The sequence below is a fragment of the Rhineura floridana genome, chromosome 11, assembly GCF_030035675.1.
Source record: "Rhineura floridana isolate rRhiFlo1 chromosome 11, rRhiFlo1.hap2, whole genome shotgun sequence".
Classification (NCBI taxonomy): Eukaryota; Metazoa; Chordata; class Lepidosauria; order Squamata; family Rhineuridae; genus Rhineura; species Rhineura floridana.
In genome coordinates this window covers 3,791,452-3,806,600 of record NC_084490.1, presented here as the reverse complement: position 1 = coordinate 3,806,600, position 15,149 = coordinate 3,791,452, and the positions used below count along the sequence as shown (strand labels likewise).

The window sequence follows — 15,149 nt, the reverse complement described above, 5'->3', positions numbered from 1 at the left end:
CACAAGCCCCTTTGAAATGCACAGGAGCTGTGCCCTTCCTGTTCATTTCAAAGGGGATTGCGCAGGAGAATGTCCCCCTGACGTTTGGGACTCTCATTTCTGGCATGTGTTGGATGGGGTGAGACACCATTCGGATTTCTGCTGCAGGATCCCTATTAAAAACAATCCCCACCCTCACCCCATACTCCTTCTAAGGTTCACATTTGTTTCCTGGTAAAAATGTCCCACCCTTAAAAACAATTAAAAAGGCCCTTTTTAACCCCTGAGCAGAGATTTGATGTTTGAGTGCAGGCACTGGAACCTCAAAAGCAAACTTTCATATCCAGGACACAGAAATGAACGAACAGAGGCTGATTTCTTTTATCTCTGTGAGTTAATTTAATTTTTTTTTACATTTACAAAATAAGATTTGCTTTCTCCTTGTCCCCTACAGTACAATAAGAATCCATTTGCGTGAGTGTGTTTTCTCAGAGAAGTGAGATTGTTCATCTGTTTCGTTTCAGTGTCTGTGAGTTTGGAGAGGGGAAAAATCTGGAACTTAAAAAGTGCAGGTTTCAGAAGGAGGGATTTGTACAATGTAGGGTGGGGTGAGGTTCTGTTTTTAAAAAAGAAATCAACAGATGAACCAGGTTCAGGGTTTATTTTCCCTCTCCACCCCCCTACCGGCCATGAGAAAACCGAGCACCATGTCAAGGAAACACAACGACAGACAAAGAATAAAACATTTAGAAATACAATAAAAATTCCAGAGAGAAGCCAAAAAGGAACGGCAACAAAAGGGGACACTTTAAAAAAATAAAACAGATACAACGTTGTAAAAAGTTAAAATTAAAAAAAAAAGGCTGGATGTAACCCCAATAAAGGACCAATAAATAGAGAAATCATTACCAAAAAAGACACATAAATTAAAAAAGAGAGAGAGAACATTTACAAATTGCAAACAATTTTTGAGGCATGGAGGTACAAATTTAAAAAAAGAAAAAGAAACATTACCCCAAATCTGAGACATTACTGTTTTTGTTTTTAAATGGTCTGAGAGCAGGAGACTGTAGAGCCAAATGCAGGCAGAATTTAAGGGGGGGGGCAATGACTTCAGCCAGGAAAAAAAATATTAAGGTTAAAAGAATTTCATCAGCTAAAGATGAAGCATTAAGGGTCAGAGTTAAGGGTATTTAATAGTTAAACAGGAAGAGGGTGGAGTTAAGGGTTTGCTGTTAAGATTGCCCCCTCCCCAGATGGTATGAGGGGCACAATGAGAATACCTAAGGAAGGGAGAGGACAAATGAGCTCTCTCCCCCCATGTTGAAGGAAAAATTCATCTACCCGTGTGTGTCTGATTTGGGGCGAGCACCATGCCCTCCGCACAGGGCTACATTTTCACCATTCCAGCTCATTGCACAAGAATTATCCTGCGCCTTGCACAAATCTGTATTTTTTTTGTTTTGTTTTCTGTTTTTGTTTTTAAAAGCAGTTTCTAATACAAACCAGGATTTTATTTCCTTATATTTATATATATAATATATAAAAGGATGTAAGAAATCAAAATGTCCATCAGAATAATTAAAAACCACACGCGCAAAATTGTCCCCAGCCCACCCCACCAATATATATAAATCCATGTACACTCTCCCCCCACCTCCCAATGAGAAGTGTTCACCCAGAGAAAACTGAGCCCATAAAAGTCCTGTGTGAAGAAACCCGTATTAATTTCTTTTTTTGCTTGCTTGCATTTTTGTTTTCCAAACTCTCTTTTTTCCCTTTAAATTTCTGACAAGAAAAAATGTAATTGAAAGAACAAAAAAATATCAAAACAAAACCAGACATCCCAAATTAACTACTGCCTCTTTTGTTCTGCTCACTGGCTCTCCGCCCTGGTGAGACAGACAAAAATTAATGCTCTTGTGAAAGAGGAAACATTCTTGCCCCTCTTTCTCTGTTCATTGAAGCTCCCGAACTTTGTCCCAGGGGGAAGCCAGAGGCACGGTCCAGTCTGATACAAGATTGGGGGGGGGGCGCTCACGCACCTCCGTGTGCCCGTGGTCCTGCTGTTCCCCTTCTCTGTCGATTTCGTGGCTCCTTCCTTTTTTTTAAATGCAGTTTTTTTTCTGTCTTTAATACAAAATCAGCACCACCCAGGAAAAAAAAGGTTCATTTTGAAGAATAAATTAAAAAGGGTCCATCTGGAGAACGTCCTCGCTACGATGGCTCTTCTTCTGCCCAGGCTGGGGACAGACGTGAGTTGAGAGGGTGGGTGGAGATCAGAGGCTCAGCTGCTATTGAGGGAAAGGGGGGGGACAGGCTAGAGCAACCCCCTCCCCCCCACACACATGGTGAGCAAAGGAGAGGTGAGCTGGCGTGGAGAGACGGCCCAGACACCTGCGTCCAGGCGTGGTATGGCTCATCTGGAGCTAGTTGGCGCAGCCTGGCGGGAAAAATGCAAAGCAAAACAAAAATGAAAGAGTGCACAGGAGATCCCGCCTGCCCAACCTTTTGTTGCTTCTCCCATCCAATGCCCCATCTCATCCTGGATTCCATGAAGATGATGGGAGTTGGGGTCCAAACTATTTGGAGGGCACCAGGTTGGCTAAGACTGCCCTGTATTTACCCCCTTTGTGAATTTACTCCAAGATTCCAAAGCTCAATGATGGCCAATGGAGACGGTGCCAGGCAACCTGAAGATCACAGTTGAAAGGATGCTTTTAACTGTTTTGGAAAGTTTTTAACTGTTGTTTTAGAATGCTTGTCTATTAAGATTAACCATTAAGATGTTATTGCTTTTAGAAATTGGCTTTTGTGTTTTATCCTATTTTTTCTTGTACTGTACACTGCTTAGATGGCCTGTGGCTGTGAAGCAGTTTATAAATCTATTAACCAAAATAAGTAAAATAGTTATTAACAACAACAGCCCTTTTGCTCCTCCCAGTGACCTACTAGGAGAGTATCTGCTAGACACCCAACTTGGGAGGACATCAGAGTTGATTGAACAACACTAAAGAGCCATGAAGTGCATTTGGGGGGGGATTCTGCCAATGGGCAGTGGCTGTTTGCTTTACCAAATCTGCAAGCCTGGGATGCTCCAGAATACAAAGAAATGGCAAATGTTGGTGAGGGTCTGGGGATGGAAAAGCTGAAATAGCAGAGGAAGAACAGATCCTCTGTCCCTCCCAGCGCACTCACCAGGGTGAAGCTGTCATAGATGTGTATCAGTTCCTCCGTCTTATACTGTTCGAGCACCACGACGCCATGCAGGGAAGAGCTCCGCTTGCGGGCACAGGCCTCACAGTGCACCAGGTATGTGTTTTTGCCACCGTTTTCGCTCGTCACAAAGAGGATGTTGAACACTTCCACCTGCAAGGAGCACACTGACATTAGCGCCTACCCTAACGGGATGTGTGGCCTTGTCCTCTCCCCCTGGCCAGTTAATGGAGACGTGGGGGAGCCGGGAACTGGGATCACCAGGGACTAGTCTGAAGAATGAAAAGAGGCACCTGGGTGAGTGGGAAGCAAGCAAAACGGCCCCCTCCCCTAACCACACTACAAACTGATCAGCCCCCTGAGGCTCCAAGAGGCCCAGGGCCCAGCCCCACCCATAACCCTTTGCAATTGTGCTCTCCGAGACCCTCAGCTGCTAAATCCCCCTTAATTGCATGGCACGTCTCAGCCACCTCCTCCTGCAGTTTGATTTTAATTCCTTCCAACACCTTCTCCTCTTTACAACTTCTGGAAATTATAAATGCTCCGTCTTTGGGGTCCCAAGAGAACTTTCCAGGCTCTAACCCTCCAAACCTTTATTCTTAGCATGAAGCTCCACAGTTAACAAATGTACACACAAAACCATAATTATCTCACACCAAGGTAACAAATTGCTTCTGGCTACCCATAGTTTAGGGTGCAAATCAAGGACCTCTTCCACCCATCACCATTTTGCACCACAATCAGCGGAGGCAAACTATGGCTCTTCCTCTGTCACCACATGGGGGGGGGAATGAGAAGGGCAGGCCATCTGTGTTTACCAGCTAAACACCCCCGGGGAGGGGGAGGCAGATGCCTGTCTGCCATCACCTGGAGAACGCCAGCCGTGCATGGACACAGCCTGCAGAAACTGCCTAGTGGCAAATCCCCCAAGATCAGCATTAGCTGCTGCCCACTGTGACCATGCCTCACCTGCTGTACCCATCGAGAATGCTTCACACTGGCTGTAAGTAAACCCCCCCTGGACACAGGGGCAAAGGGAACGTGCAAAGTTTGGGGCTGGTTTCTCACTGGAAAAAAGGGCACAACTGTGGAACCTCAGAAGAATCACACCAACACACAAGCAAGAGGGAAAGTAGTTTATTTCTTCTCTGCCGAAATAAGAGTAACACGCTTCGTTTACGCGCCACAACCCTTGAACACCATCTATAGCTGTGTGCCCCCCCCCCGACACATCGTGGCACAAAAGGCTTCCTCCAGAGCAGAAGGCCTCGATCCAGCCTTCCCCTCGTAACAGGCAGGGGCCCTGTAATCTTGGCACCTTCTAGGGAGGCTCTTCCATGCATCATCCCCCGGGGCTCTTGGATGAATACCGTTGCGGTGGGGCAAGGGTGGACCTGTGCTGGCTGCTGTAGCAGGCACAGGGAATGGGACTCTGGAAACAGTGCCCTCTTTCCTGCATCCACGTCTGTGAGCCTTTCACCCCACAAGCACCACGACAGCCCCGTCTTGGCTAACAACCAGCCCTCTCCCTGGTCACTCTTCGCTACAGCCCAGTCATTGCTCTCCAGCTGACATGGGTGCTGTCAGTGGCTGGCAAGGGTGGCTGTTTGGCCCATCCAAAGTCACAGCCAAGTTTGTGCAGCTTCCTGGCTTTAGCGAAGTCATCATCCCCAACCCTGCTGCTCACTTTCAACCTGCCTCAAGGCACTTGCAGGGCTGTTCCATCCACACTGCCCACACAGCCAGTATGACAGATATCCCCTCCTCGTTAGTTCAGCTGCATCATCGCGGCTGCATCCAGAAACTGCAACCTCTGGCGTCTCTTGATCTATCCAATCGGCACTAGACCCTCGAGAACATCAGAAGAGCCTAGCAAGCCGGATCCGGCCAAAGGGCCACCAAGTCTGCCATCCTATTCTCAGAGGGGACAACCAGATGCCTCTTCTGGGAAGCCCCAAGCAGGATCTGAGTGCAACAGCAGTGCTCTACCCACTTGTGAATCCCAGCAACTGGTATCCAGAGCCATCGTGCCGCTGACCGTGGTGTCAGAGCATAGCCATTATGGCTAGTAGCCATTGACAGCCTTGTCCTCCGTTACTTTGAATAATCTTCTTTTTAAACCATGCAAGTTGGTGGCCTCTTGCGGGAGCGAATTCCATCGTTTATGCGCTGCGTGAAAAAGTCCTTCCTTTTGTCTTTCCTGAATCTTCCGGCATTCAGCTTCACTGGATGTCCACAAGTTCTAGAGTCACAAGAGAGGGAGACAAACTTCTCTCTGTCCACACCATCCATAATGTTACACACCTCTGTCATGTTGCCTCTGACCCGCCTTTTCTCTAAACTAAAAAGCCTCAGATACCGCAACCTTTCCTCATAGGAGAGTCCATCCCCTTGATCAGTTTCGTTGCTTTTCTCTGAGTGTCCCCCTATCTCTGCAATACTCTTTTTGAGGTGCAGGAGCCACAACTCAGCTTGGGTTTAACGTCAGCCAATGGGGCTCTTCTCCCCTTGGTTCAGAGAGGGGTGATATCAAATTATTTGTTCCTCGTGTTTCCATCACGACGATGCATTTCAGCCTAGGGGTGCTTGAGGGAGACTTCTGCTTCAAGACTCTGGATCGTCAGCCATGGGTGATTCGATGAGCCAAAAGGTCTGCCTGACATATGAAATTTCTGTGCTCCTTGATCCTGTCCAAGGGTTGCCCTAGTCGGCCGTGGATACGCTCCCTTTGCCACCACTGCTTTAAAAAACACGCAGTTCATACTCACTGTTTGACCCTTCTATTCTTTTATACCCCCGCTTCTCAGCGCCGTCAGGCATGAAGGAGGTCCGGAAACCTCAAACTGGAGGTAGGACAGGAGGTATTTTAAAGACAAACAGGGCTCATCAAACATTGCTGCTCCCACCATAGAGTCTAGCAATAACCCCTGGCGGGTGCCTATGGTGAGCCCTTTATTTCAACAGAGAAGCGGATGCGGGGGGAAAAATCTGTGGCAGGGAATAACCTGAGCAAGCAGGACCTTGTGGTCACTTCTTGCCAAAGATCTCAGAGGCGATCGCCAAGAGCCTGCTGGAAAAGTGAATGTAGCCCCTTGTGAGGGGGTGGGGGAAGGCCCACACAGAGAGCGTGTGAGCCCCAAGTGGAAGCAAACCTTGCCCCACAGACAAAACTGCAGGGAGGGCAGGATGTGGAAGTCCACTCATCTGGACACAGCAGGTGTGTGGTTTTTTTGGAATGCCCTGGGGTTGGTGCTGTCTCAGAATGGGAAGCACCACCTACATGGCTGCCCCGTGGCACAGTGCCACCTGTGGAGAAGTGGTAGCGCCCTGCTGAGGAGAGAGAGAGAGAGAGAGAGAGAGGGATTGATGGATTAAGAGACGGGGAGCCTCATCACTCTGGAGATGGCCCAAGTCTACCAGCCACTGTGGCAAACAAGAGGAAGAAAGCCAGGAAAGCTTACATCACATTCATTGCAGTAGTAGGCTGGCTCATCCTTCACGCGGCCCTGATAGGCAATCTTCTTCCCAGAGCACACGAGGCTCTCACGTTGCACCTGGCAGTGCTTGATAGACTGCATCAGACAGTACCTGAGAGAGAGAGAGAGGGAGAGAGGGAAGTGGAAAGGTCATGCCCACTTGCTTATGTATGCTGGGACACAGCAACAGAAACATTAATACTTTCCCTTTTGTATGCAACTTTAACAGAGCTGAGTGAAACAGATTGTTTCCTGCTACCCTATTAAATATTCTGGAAGGACTTTTGAACGGTATCTGGCCCGCTTACTGGCCGAGACAAACAACATAACAGCAGGAACGTTACAAGATTCCTCCCTCCTGCTGCAAATTTGTTAATTTAATTATACCTCGGCTTGCTTCCATCCTTAAAGTCCCATGCATTTTAATGTTATGTCTGCTAGAAATTGTGTGATTTGTTGTTTCAGTTTGTTTTTTACCAGGCCTCTGACTGTATAACAAAATGGGCATTTTCATTTAAACAACAGCCACGGAAGGCGCATCCAGAGAAAAACTCAGCCCAGGGGTGGAGGAGGCTGAGCCCCACTGCCAGGCCAAATCTATTGGGAGCACAAAGACACCCCCCCCACACACACACATAGAGGCCTTTCTTTAGGGTTAGGAAAAGGTATTTCACACCCTGCATTCAGGGCTGGGAGAAACGTCAACCCTGGGTTCTCCCCCCTGAAATTAATGCTTTTAAAGAAATGTTCAAACATGTCTTGGTCTAAATCCAATCAATTCATAGTACGTATTTTGTCACAGGAAATCTTTCAAAAAAATGAAGTAGGAGTACAATATCATCCATTGAGTAATAATAAACAAACATAGACCCCTTTTGCAGGAGCTGGGCGGGTGTGTGTGAAAGCCTTCCTTGCTGAGATGGAAAATAACTCGTAAGTTCCGCTTCTGTTGCAAAATCATGTTCCGTTTACTCATCCCCTGAAGGCATGCTCACTGCTTTCCAGTCATTAGCCCAGCAAAGGGGTGCAGTCGTTGATATATATGGGACCAATTCCCTTTTGTAATGGAACAGATAATGTTGACAAAAATAAATAAATCACTGGACCACAATGGGAGGAAGGGTGGGACATAAATTCTAATAAGCATAATATATTACCAATTTATCTTTTCTATGGACAATATGAGTGGCATCCAAGGGTAGTTCTACTCAGAGTAGATCCATTGAAGTTCATTAACTACAACCAGTGGCTAACTTAAGTTCATGCATTTCAGTGGTCTTACTCTGAGTATGACTTACTTGCATGCAACTCATACACTGTATTTTATATTCCCTTGCAATGTCACCCTTTGAATTCTTGCCTATTGTGCAGCTGTTTAAACAGGAGTGGGGGACCAGTGCCCTTGTAGATGCTGTTGGATGTCAATTTTCAGGGATGACGGGAGCTCCAGTCCAACAAATGGGGGGGGGGTCATCCAGACACTGAGAGGCTCCCATCAGACCCCAGCCTGTACAGCCAGTTTTCAGGGATGATGATGGGAGTTGCAGTGTCATATCTGGAGGGCCATGGGCTCCCCATACATGGGTTGAAGGCACAGGAAGCCCGACCCCCTCCCCACCAAAGATGGGGGAGTTCACATGCATTCAAAATGAAACTGGGATCCAGAAGAATATGGGAAGCTGCCTTCTACTGAGTTAGACCTTCGGTTCATCTAGCTCAATATTGTCTACACTGACTGGCAGCAGCTCTCCAGGTTTTCGGGGAGCCCTACCTACAGATGCCACTGGGGACTGAACCTGGGACCTTCTGCATGCAAGGCAGATGGACTGCCACTGAGCTTCGGCCCTTCCCTGCCTATTCCCTATTCGGCCCTTCCCTATTCATTTTGTTCCCCATCGCTCTGAACCTGGGCACAGGCTTCCAGAGCTGCCCACCACCATGGGAGTTCAGAGGGCTTGTCTCGGCACCCAGGCCTCCTCTTGACGACCACTTGCATCCTCTCCCTGGCATGAAAGAGGCTTTCATGTGCTGGGCAGGTGTCGGGCGGAGGAGCCTGAAAATGCACGGCGAAAGCAGACGGCTGCTTTGGCCAGGTTGGAGGAGTTGCACGAAATCCCCAAGCACCCAGAAGGCCTTACTTGATCATTTTGTACAAGTCGGGATCGCTGATCTTGACAGTGCGGGCGACGTTCCAGGAGACATGGATCATGGGCACGATAGACTTGACGTTCTTCACCTCGTTCCATTCGTAGCGCTCCAGCGCCAGCTGGTATTGGTAAGCTGCAGGAAAAGGGAGAGGTTAGATGGACCAACAGAGGAGAGTGAATCCCGTCAGGATCTCTGGTACAGGCTATTCGGAAGCGTCTCTCTTGTGGTCATCCTGTTCAACCCCCCCCCCAACACACACACATACAAGCACGTCCCTCGTTTGTCCAGCCATGAGGGGGAGGATGTCCGAAAAGCTACTGCAGACTTCTCCCCAGCTCTGCTTCCCCGCTCTCTATGGTCACCAGAGTCACTCTAGGAGGGGAAGGGTGGCCTCTGCTCTTTTCAGAGGTTAGCTCCCCAACTGTGCAATGCTCTCTCCGCAGAGATGCGCCTGGTACCACCATGACCAACTCTGAGGCGGCAGGCAAATGTTCACCCAGGCGTTTGGCTGTCAACAAGGGTCACGGGGCACAAGGATCCCCAAGCCTGTATTGGTGTTCAGCTTTTAGAAGGGTGGGGTAGGATTTGTCCTTTTTTATGTTATTGCTGGGTGAGCACTTTTAGTCAATTAACGTTCATTTATCTTTCTGATCTGTGTTAGATTTTGTATCATGTATGCTTTTACTTAATACCTCGGCACAATCATTAACCAAAATGGAGACAATAGTCAAGAAATCAGAAGGAGGCTAGGACTGGGGAGGGCAGCAGTGAGAAAATGAGAAAAGGTCCTCAAATGTAAAGATGTATCCCTGAACACTAAAGTCAGGATCATTCAGACCATGGTATTTCCGATCTCTATGTATGGATGTGAAAGTTGAAAAAGGTGGATAAGAGAAAAATCAACTCATTTGAAATGTGGTGCTGGAGGAGAGCTTTGTGCATACCATGGACTGCGAAAAAGACAAATAATTGGGTGTCAGAACAAATTAAACCAGAACTGTCACTAGAAGCTAAAATGATGAAACTGAGGTTATCATACTTTGGACACATCATGAGAAGACATGATTCACTAGAAAAGACCAAAATGCTGGGGAAAACAGAAGGGAGTAGAAAAAGAGGAAGGCCAAGCAAGAGATGCATTGATTCCATCAAGGAATTCACAGACCTGAACTTACAAGATCTGAACAGGGTGGTTCATGACAGACGCTCTTGGAGGTCATTGATTCATAGGGTCGCCATAAGTCGAAATCGAGTTGAAGGCACATAATAACATGCTTTTATCATTGGAAGTCGCTTTGAGACATTTTTGTCGCAAGCGATGAACAGATACAAATAACCCCACCCCACCACTGTGATGATTTAGGTCTATGGGGGCCCACCCAGTCCTTGGGAATAAGCCCCTCCTCTCCTGCCCCCTCCTTACCACAAGGCCTTCCCCACAGATAAGTGAAAGAGGGTCAAAAGAACCCCGTGTGCTTGTTAATCTAAAACAATTCCAAAGGGATGTAGCCAGACAGAGGCACCCGGTGCCAGGCCATGGCCTTGGAATGCAGGGAGCTCAGGCTGCTGGCCCAGTTAGCCCACTGCTGCCTACACCAGGGTGCAGGACCGACGTGGTGCCCTCTGGACCACAGAGCCACGCTGGCTGGTGGGGCTGATGGACGTTGGAGTCCAACAACATCATTTCTAAATAAAGAAACTGATGCCTTTTCACAGTAGGTGGCCTTTGTTTTTACTCTTATTTTTAATTGTTTTTACTGTATGTTTTTGATTTTTATTTGTTGTAAACTGCTTTGATATTTTTTTTTTTTTAAAGAGATAGCGGTATACAAATATACTTATAAAATACAACAAATCATCTGGAGAGAACCATGTTAGGTACTCCTGGTCTACCCTGATCGGCAGCCGCTCTCCAGGGTTTCAAGGCCGGACGGCTCTGCCACCCCACCTGGAGATGTCCCTGGGGACTGAAGTGGGGGGGCCTTCTGCATGCAGGCAGGTGCTCTGTCGCTCAGCCAAAGTGAGCAGCCGGGAATTCGTACCGCACACCAGTTTGGCCACGGATGCCTTTTGTTGATGTGAGGGAGACACGTCTTTTTTTTAAAGCAAAGACTTCGTCAGAAGTTTTCCTTGCAGCCCCCAGACTTAAAAAAAGAAAAAATCAAGGAGGAGTGGGGTGGGGAGGAAGCCAAAAGCACCAGGGACCAATGAGTTTCTTCTGATGAACAGTTCAATGTTCCATTTGTTGCCCTCCGCACCCGCCCACCCATAATAGCCATCCACTCCTTTCCTGCAAGGTACCTTTTGGCCAGTGGTTGGCAACACACAGGAGAGTAAGCCAGCTAAGATCCTGCCCTTTAGAGAGGGGTGCAGGTGTGTGTGTGTGTGGGAACAAAACCTTGCCTTTTCAACCCCCCTCCCCAGGATCTCAGCCCAGTACTTACCCGTCAATGGGCCAACATTCCACGCGATGTTATTGCACCACCCAGTGGCTTGAACCCAGTGCACTGTCCCCGCGTTAATCCACACAAGGTCTCCAGGGCGCTGGATGAAGCGGTAGACAGGGATGTTGGACTGGTAAAGGTCTTCTAGGATGGGCCACCAAGAGCCAGTCAGGTAGTCCACACCATGCCTGCAAGAGTGCGTATGCTGGGGTGACGAAGCAGGAAAAATCCAAATGACCTCCCACCCCCTGTCCCCTCTGGCTAACACATACGGAGCAAACCCCAGCAGACAGGCCTCCTGTGAAGGCCCCATCAAAACGGACAGGAAACACAAAAGAACACAATAATACAATCTCTCCTGTTCCCCCTCCCGTTCTCTTAAGGCAGGGGATCAGTCACACAGCACCCGCAGGTGCCATGCTACCCTTGAGACCTCCCCAACACCTACACATTCTCTGAGCACCCCCATCCCCACACACACACTCATAGCCCCTTTGGTCATGATGTTGGTGAGAGCATTTATGCTTTCCCCCCTTGAACAGCACATAGAGCTGAAGGAGGAATTTGGAAGAGTGACTCTTTGCTACTTCCTCTTTAAAACTTTTAAAGCTCAGATTCATATTACTGGACCTGACTTTTACCCAGATCCCTTGCAAAAGAAAGCGCATGTGAGCGTGCTTTCTCTCTCTCTGTCCCTCAGGGGTGGGGGTGGGGGGACTTCTCTTCCCCAGATAAGTGACTAGAGAGGGGGATGCCCATGGCACTTGCTCAAAAACCCAAATGTGCCCACAGACTGAAAAAGGTTGGTGACCCCGTCTTGGGGTTAATAAGCTGACCTTTGCCACAACCAGATAGGAGCAAAGCTCCCCAATTTGGATAAGCATGTATGATATCCCTGGCCCTTTCACAGGGGGAGACCGACCCACCCACCAGCCCCTAGTACACTTGCTCATCACCCTACCTGTCACAGAAGGCACTGATGCTCTGCCAATAATGCTCATGGACAGCAAACCATTCACAGTCACCCGGCCCAATGTTGATATTCACGGAGCAGAAGTTATTGTTCTCCTGGTGGCCTGCAAAGGAGGCGATGCTCACATACATTAAAACCTCAGGACCTAGCAGTGCTGGTAAGATCTCCGCCTGGAGTGGGACCTCTTTGGGAGAAGTCTCCCCGTGAGAGCTTGGAGGGGCCCCTCTCTCCAGCGCCATCAACACCACCCATAATCCACAGTACAAAACAGGCACCAGCACCTCCAGCGCCTCACCCTCCTTCCTTGCCTAGCCCAACCCTCTTCTCATGCCGCCCCACATAAGCACATCAGGAGAGCCCTGTTTGGTCAGACTGAAGGGCCCACCTAGGCCAACAAGGTGCTTCTGGGGAGCCCACCAGCAGGGCGTGAAGGCCACAGCCCTCAGTCATGGCCCCGGCCTTGAGCTCAGAAGAGGAAGAGGAATTGGCTGAGGCTGAGGCTGCTGGGCCGTCACTGGGCACTGAGCTAGAGGTTGGGGGTCAGGACCCCACAGAATCAGAGCCCACATGAGAGGGCCTCCCACACTGCCCAAGGAGCTGAGTGCCTCACACAGTACCGTGCCTGCCCAACAGCTCAGGGAGAATGTGAGGCAAGACAGCATAGAAATTGAAAGCGTCCATATCTACAGGCCCTTTAAGGGGGTTGGCCATTCACCATCTCCATCCTTCAAGCAAAGGGGAAGAGCTCAGGAGGTGCAGCCTGGACACAAAGGTTCCTAATGCCTCTGTTCACTTCCAGGCTTTGCTGGAGCAAGTTGTGCTACTAGGAGCTGTCCTCTGTGCTGAAACCTCCAGCCTGCCTCGCCTGTGGGTACTATTCACCCACCGACAGAACGCCCTCCCCACCTCTCACCCTCCAAGCAGCTGGAATTCAGAGGATACTGCCCTTGAACGTGGAAGTTCTACATAGCCACCGACAGACCTCTCCCTCTCCCCCACCACAAATTTATACAATTCATTTTTGTACAATTCAGGACAGAAAGGAAAGAACTTCTTCACACAGTGTATAGTTAAACTATGAAATTCTCAACAATGCTACCATCTTGGATGGCTTCAAAAGAGGATTAGACAAATTCATAGTGGAAAAGGCTATCAATGGCTACTAGCCACGGTGGCTGTGTTCTGTCTCCACTGTTGGAGTCGGTATGTCCCTGAATACCCATTGCTGGAAATCACAGGAGGAGAGAGTGCTGGTGCATTCAGATCCTGCTTATGGGTTTCCCAGAAGAGGCATCTGGTTGGCCATCATGAGATCAGGATGCTGGACTCGCTGGGCCCCCTTTGACCTGATCCAGCAGGCTCTTCTGATGTAGCCAACGGAACCTGAGGTTCTTGCTCCAACTATGGCAGTGGTACAAAGCAGTCACCCTTACCTGGCGTGCGGCTGCCGGGCACTTTCATATAGAGCTGCACGGTATTCATGCCCAGGATAGTGTGTCCCACATGACTCAGCATGTTCCCCGTTGACGTGACCCGCATAAAAGCCGGCAGCTTCAGCAATTCCTGCAGCTGTGGTTTCCACCTGAAATTCATTGGGGTGGGAAAAGAATCAAGATTTAATGTTCCAAAATTCCTTTTAAAATAGTTTTTTATAACATTAATTTATTTACTGATTCTTTAGATTTTTACCTGCAATGACAATTATGACCACTAGAGGCAAGACTGTCCAGTGACAAGGCATAGCCGCACAGAGGCAGCATAGAGCCATGATCTTGCTATGGCAAAATATGACCACAGGCAAGCAGCACAGAGCATCATCATAGAGGTAGAAACACAGAGTAGTACCATTATGAGGCAGTTCCATAATTTTTCATTGCACGCAGCAGATATAATATAGCTCATTGCTGGTACTCTGTGCAGCATCTGCTGTGTTCAATGATAAGTTATGGACACAGGAAAGAGATATCATTCTACAATAGCCTCTTGGAGGCAGGAGAGCACCATATTATTCTCTTTGTAATGACCAGATATGACCACAGAGAGGCAGCAGAGAGAAGCAACACTATACCAGTTACACGGTTTGATCACAAGGGAGCAGCGCAGAGCAATGTTTTGCTGCAATTCCAGGTCTGGCCACAGAGGGACAAGCCATGAAGCAGCCTCAGCTGCAGTGACAAACTACAACCACAGGAGGGCAGCAAAAATCCACAAAGACAAGGTTATTCCACCTAGGGGGCAGCAGCCTTGAAATAAAACTGCTTTTGCTTGCAGCGACAAGACAGAGCCAGAGGGTGGCAGCCTCAGCAACCCTGTAGCTTTAAGACAGTAAAGATAACATGTACTGCCTTCAAGTCGATTCCGACTTATGGCGACCCTAGGAATAGGGGTTTCATGAGGCTGAGAGGCAGTGACTGGCCCCAGGTCACCCAGTGAGCTTCACGGCTGTGTGGGGATTCGAACCCTGGTCTCCCAGGTTGTAGTCCAACACTCTAACCACTACACCACACTGGCTCAGAAAAGAGCAAATTTCCCTCTCCCACAACAATTCAAAGGGCAATAACATGCAGGAGACCGGGGGGGGGGGGAAGAGATTTGTCCCTTGATTCGCAAGGTCCCTCTTCCCTCAGTTCTCACCGCTTGGCATCCGAGAGGTCAATATTGGTCCCAAACTTGATAATCTGGTGCGGTTTCTGGTCAGGGTTGCTGTGAGGGGTGGAAAGAAAATGTTATGACATGTGAGGTATGGAGAGAGCACAACAAGCGTGAGAAATTGATCCCCCCATCCCACCCCCTCATTCCCACCCCCAGGCCAGAATAAAAAATAATTTCCACGTTGCCCCCTTCCTCCCCCGAAACTGTAAAACCTCCCCAACTCTACATCTCTCAGTCTTCAAAATTCACTTGCTTCAAAGC

General features: G+C 48.6%; 1 protein-coding gene across 20 annotated transcripts in view; it reads right to left on the bottom strand.

The window, feature by feature from the left end:
* Positions 1-368: 368 nt before the first annotated feature.
* Positions 369-15,149, bottom strand: part of KDM6B (lysine demethylase 6B) — a 90,055-nt gene continuing 75,274 nt past the window's right edge. For 18 of the 20 annotated variants that reach the window (XM_061591147.1, XM_061591164.1, XM_061591167.1 and 15 more), the window contains 8 exons: positions 14,871-14,939; positions 13,670-13,818; positions 12,225-12,339; positions 11,264-11,451; positions 8,810-8,951; positions 6,657-6,783; positions 3,178-3,348; positions 369-2,422 (listed from right to left, as the gene is read on the bottom strand). In XM_061591147.1, coding sequence (XP_061447131.1) covers positions 2,399-2,422; positions 3,178-3,348; positions 6,657-6,783; positions 8,810-8,951; positions 11,264-11,451; positions 12,225-12,339; positions 13,670-13,818; positions 14,871-14,939 — 985 coding nt within the window. In that variant the 3' untranslated portion in view covers positions 369-2,398. Of the gene's footprint in view, positions 2,423-3,177; positions 6,039-6,656; positions 6,784-8,809; positions 8,952-11,263; positions 11,452-12,224; positions 12,340-13,669; positions 13,819-14,870; positions 14,940-15,149 lie in introns of those variants that run through there. The other 2 variants (XM_061591163.1, XM_061591161.1) reach the window with 2 other exon arrangements.